General features: G+C 60.9%; 1 protein-coding gene across 1 annotated transcript; it reads right to left on the bottom strand.

The window, feature by feature from the left end:
- Positions 1 to 448: 448 nt before the first annotated feature.
- BXZ73DRAFT_99661 (uncharacterized protein) lies at positions 449 to 2,924 on the bottom strand (the record flags this gene model as incomplete). The annotated part of the gene is made up of 18 exons (XM_048028078.1): positions 449 to 589; positions 668 to 700; positions 935 to 1,061; positions 1,129 to 1,153; positions 1,264 to 1,321; positions 1,388 to 1,415; positions 1,490 to 1,549; positions 1,637 to 1,737; positions 1,799 to 1,857; positions 1,928 to 1,987; positions 2,020 to 2,044; positions 2,115 to 2,149; positions 2,208 to 2,233; positions 2,296 to 2,321; positions 2,383 to 2,400; positions 2,455 to 2,577; positions 2,642 to 2,723; positions 2,782 to 2,924. The coding sequence occupies 18 exons, from the start codon at positions 2,922 to 2,924 to the stop codon at positions 449 to 451; spliced, it is 1,170 nt and encodes a 389-aa protein (XP_047879581.1).
- Between the last annotated feature and the right edge of the window lie 2,293 nt (positions 2,925 to 5,217).

The raw sequence follows: 5,217 nt of genomic DNA, 5'->3' as shown, positions 1-5,217 counted from the left end.
CAAGACCGCGCTCTTAGGCAACTCTTCGGGACAATCTAGTGAGTGCCGTAGTTTTGGGAAGCGAGAAGGACAAAAGTGATGGGAGTTCCCCCTTTTCCTCCTTGCTCCTCTCCAATGTACCGTGGATACGACTCACTTCTGTACCCATTTATTCATGCCCTTTCTGCGACCTCCGTCCCACGCGATCCACCAAATTATCTGTGCTATTCCACGTATCCCCCTCTCAAAATTGAAGATCATGTGCTCAGACATTGCTAACAGACATCCCCACGGACTGCACGCGTGAGTGTCTCCATTTTGAGCTGCCATCTGTCTCACCACTCAGGCACCGACATGACTATCGAGGCTCCACTGCCCTAGATCCCATACAGAGCTCCAAGTCAAACAACACATCCCTCCTCGCGGCGCGCACACCCAGCGATCCCCAAACCTCCGCCTCCTCCCGGCCTCAGCAAGTCTCGCCCTTCCCAAAGCTCTCCAAGCTCCCCACGCCCTGCGCCGGCGGCGTCCCGCAGTCCAAGGAGACCGTCCGTGACCGCCCCCGGTCCTGGTGCACCGTCTGCTCGACGTTGACGCTCACCTGCAGCGGCTGCGCAGGAGACCCGCCGCGCCGACGGAAGGCAGATCAGACGACGCTTCGCGAACGAAGCACGGATCGAGGACGCACCTTCCCAGCGCGCCCCGCGGGGCGGTTCGCGGCCTGCTCGCGTGCGGCCGTGCGCGACGGGTCCGGCCATCATGTCGGGTTTGGCGAGCATCGTGGGGGGAGCGTGTGCGCCGTCGCGGCCACAGCGCACCACACCACATGGCGGACGCGGCGGAGATGCGCGGAGGATGCAGCGCGGGGCATGGGACACACGGGCGACGGGGACGACGGAGCAGGTCAGCAATCGCGCGCGCGGAAGTCGAGAGGGCGGGCGAGGGAGGGACCCACCACCGCGAGCCCGTGCGCCGAGCTGCCGTTCCGCACCCCGTAGCCCTGGGGGAAGACCACCGGGAGCGGGTAGCCGTCGCTCGCGGAGTGGCTCGCGGGGCCCGAGAGGTGCTTGCGCGCGTTGAGGCTTCGGGCCGGAAAGAGGGTGCGGTGGGTGCCCGTACGTCTTGTGCATGCCACGGAAACGCACGCACCTCGCTAAGAACGAGTTGGCGTACACTGCGTTCAGGGACGGAGAAGTCAGCGCACACGCCAAGACGGCCGCGCGGGGCCAGATGAAAGGGTCCGTGGGCCGTGGCGGAGGAACGCGGGACAAAGACGGGACTCACGTTTGCTGATCGCGAGGTGCAGCCCGAGGAAGATCAGGTTGTCCTGCATGCGCACCCACTGCGCGGTCGGGTATAGCGTCAGCACTCCCCAGGCGTCGAACATGTGCTACCGGGGGGTACGTACGCAGATCAGCGACACCGCCGTCGTGAGGCTGGGCAGACCGTCGCGTTTTCAGCACCCCCTCGCGGAGTCGGGCACCCCTTGCAGGACGAAGCGGCCACGCACCAGGTCAGCAAGCCGTTCTCGACCGTGTAGAGCGTGAGGGTGCCGATGATGCGGTCCATCCTGCCGGTCGGCTCACGCCCGTCAGTCTCGGAGTCGGTCAGCCCCGGGGCCCGGAGCTAGAGGCACGTTCGCGGCGCGGACACGCACCGCACGAGGCCGCTCTTCCGTCGGCGGAGGTAGAAACATAGGATGCCGGTGATGAGCACGTCGAGCGCGGTCGAGGTCGCGAGCCCAAGCGTGAAGACGAACTGCGGCTCGGCAGGTCAGCGGCGTCCTCGAGGCCTCCCGATCGAGCTCGACGGCACCCACCCCGAAGCCGGTCACGAATCCGCGGAAGCTCTCGAGGCGGATCATCTCCGAAGTCGAGACTGGCGAGTGCGGACGATCAGCGCTCCTGCGTGCCGTCCGGCGAGATCAGCGTGGAGGGGCGCGACGTACCGGTCGCGGCGACTTGACGGCGGAACGCGGACCGTTTCGGGCGCGGGGTCGTGTCAGAGGCTGGGTGCCGGAAACGGGCTGCGCCGACTTACCGAGGCGGAGGAGCGCGAGCGAGATCTGAATGCAGCGTGCGCGGTCCGTCGGGTCAGCACGCGCCGATCAGGACACCGGAAGCGGAGGCACGCACGAGGGGGACGGTGATGTACCAGTTACCTCGGCTCACTGGCATCCGCGCAGGCGTTAACAAGACGGATGGCAGAGATGCGCGGCGACTTCTCACGGGTGTGGATCCGGTGGGAGAAGAAGCTGGGAGCGACGACGGTCAGCGAAGGGAACATCGCAAGGACGTGGAGAGCAGTAGCGCGTACCAGTGGACGATGAATGTCGTCGCCGCCTTCCGGGAAGAAGGGTCGTCAACCATCCTGGACACAAGGTGACAAGACATTGGGGCTTACCGTGAGGGCGACGGTAACCTAGGATGCGGTAAGATGATTGTCTCTGTTCACAGAGATGTCACTCGTACTCACTGCAATTGACCAGGTGATGTAGTCAAGCTTATCGAAGTCCCCGAAGCCGACGATGAGGTTCTGCCAGTTGGCTGCACAGACCATAGCGGAATGGAGTAGGTCAAGCGACCATACGAGGCCGACCTATCCGGGTTTCGACGTAAGTCTCCTATGCACGGTCAAACGGGACGGTCGACACGGCACGCACCAATACTTTGACCTTTTGTGGATCTGATGCGCTGTACATGCGTACATACAGGACAGTCTGCATGAACACGATCCCTGACAGGCTGTCCGTCGGGAATGAATGCCACGACCGAGATGCGGGCACGACGACGCGTCACTCACTACAATGCTATGAGCCCTCCGATGAGGACCGCGCCCGAGCCATGCTCGACTGCCGCCGTCTGGTCTTCAGTCGCCCTTGCGGACACGGAACGGACGATGGCGAACGCCCATGCGTCCGGTCGAGGAAGCCGTCCCAAGTCCATGCCGAAAGGTCAAACAGCGGGGATGTCTTCGCGGAGTGGTGAGGGCCCAGCGACACTGGAAGGAGCTGCAAGTCGAAACCGCTCTCTCTTCCGCTCGCGGAGGCAGACTTATACTGGCTCGTCGGTTAGACCGCGGAGAGCGTACCACGGCGCCGGGGACCAGAAGAAGCACTCTACCTTCCGACGGCGCGGGTAACTGATGAACGCCTATACAGAGAAGCCGACCACCCGGGGCGGCGCATGAGAACGGGAAGCACAAGAGAGAGCCGCCGCCTTCACCGGCGTGTGTTGGCGCAGTTCGGAGCACAGTCAGGAGCGGGTGTGTGGAGGAGATCCCGGCTGAGGCCGCGTCGGTCAGCCAGCATAAATCGTGGCCTGCAGCCAGGTGGAAAGCCAGCAGCGACGGTTGAGTCCATCCAGCACTTGAAGCGCTCCGGAATTCTATTCTGCTCCGCTGAATCAATATCGCATGGTGTCCCGCCGGGCTGTCATCGGGCCTCCACTGCCGGCGGCCTTCTCCACCGGTAATAGCCAGTGAGAACAGTTTAGAACGCAGTCATGCCTAGGAAGATTTCAGTCAGCGGCGTAAAGGATGCTGGAACAAAGTGACAGGCCGAATCAAGCACTTTGTAGTTCTTGAGCTTCGAATGGGGACCTCGGGGTGCCTCGGGGCCTTAAGAATTCGTTGAATAACGAGAAGTGATCGTGGCGTAACGTGAGACCCCACGTACTTGCGGCGGCACCAAAGTATGGTGCGTGAGTATCGTGCAGCTCGCAGACGCGATGTCGACGAAGGAGTCAAGCAAAGCCTGTGATTACTAGGACAGGGTCAAGCTCACTCGTCAGATCATCGAGCTGGACCGTCAAAGAGCGTTGAGTATGTACGATGCGCCTGAGTGCTCGCGCGCCAATTGAGAAGCCCCGGGATTAGAGTAAGATGCACAACCGACCGGGATCCACTCAAACGCCACGCCCGCTCGCACATCTTCGCATGGCCGACACGCCCCGATTCGTCGTGACAGGGCAGCCGGGATTGCCCCCAAGCGTCGAGCAGCTTACATTGCGACGACTCCGACTCCGAGTCACGTCGGATCGTGCGATCGACGTCGACCGACACTTGCATGGACTGGTGGTCGTCGTGATGGTGAGAGCCGCGTCGTATGCCCGAGCTTACGTTCTGGCTGGCGCTGAGCATGACTCTCGGCTGCGGTCAGAAGAAGACGAGTCTATCAGTGCTTCATCAGGCGCCCGTTCAAAGGCTACGATGCTGTCAAAGAAAGTACGTCGCCTTCTGCGATATATGTTTATGATACGGGAAACGGCCGTATGCACTGAGCATGCGGTTCTTGATGGTGTAGAGTGTGAAGGATGCACATCCTGACCTGCAAGACATGCGTCTCGTAAGCTTCCCTGACGTCACATGGCTATCGGAGTGTTCTTACCACCTGCATGAATACTGCGCCGGAGAGGCTGCGACGTTCCACTGTAGAAATCCACTCGCATTAGGTCCACCAGGCCATCGATGAGGATTGGTAGTGGGGAGATGTGGTATATAGACAACTCGGCTGCATCAGTGTCCATCGCGCTGATATCGCAAGAACGAGGGCCCAAAGAGGGACTAATTGCCCAGTATTGTTGCGCAGGGCGGGACCGGGAGGTCATTTGGTACGTGAATGTACATGGCGTCAAGATGTCTCTGAAGGTTTAACTCCTATGTATATCGTTATTGGTGGCGTCTTCGGATATGAGGGGGAAACTTACTAGGCTCGGGAGCACCAAACCAAAGCTTTCACTGTGCGTCTGATGCCGTGTCTAGGCGATTGAGGATTTCATCCTAGTATGCCGCCTCCTAACCAGCAGGAGTAAGGGCTCAGAACGGGTTTTGCCAAGGACTGAACCGTCAAGTGAACTTCATGTACTTGACGGGCAGTAGATTCCCTGTCGTGTTGATGGGTATTCCCCTGTACCACCTGGATAAACTCCATAGCGTGTAGTCCCGCTCTTCATGCGCCCGTGACCCATGTATACTGAGCCCGGAACCTTGTCTTGCTGCGCGGGGGGATCGAGCTCCGGGGAAGTCGCGTTACGTGGGAGTGCCCACGGTGAACGGAGTGGGATCTCACCGATAGGGCAAGGACGACCCACGTAACGACGTCTCGTTGGCTCGCCCGCCTATTAGGAGAGCGCCGACACCTAGAATAAGATATGAGCACGTTTACGCTCGAGAAGGGAAGGGCAGCCCACCCCCAGCGCCGACACGGTGTTTCCCCAACCGGGATAGCGTCGAAGCTGC

Source organism: Epithele typhae (assembly GCF_022376455.1).
Source record: "Epithele typhae strain CBS 203.58 chromosome Unknown BXZ73scaffold_13, whole genome shotgun sequence".
In the NCBI taxonomy this organism is placed as follows: Eukaryota; Fungi; Basidiomycota; class Agaricomycetes; order Polyporales; family Epitheliaceae; genus Epithele; species Epithele typhae.
Note: the sequence above shows the minus strand (reverse complement) of the source record. Positions and strands in the feature narration are given on the sequence as shown.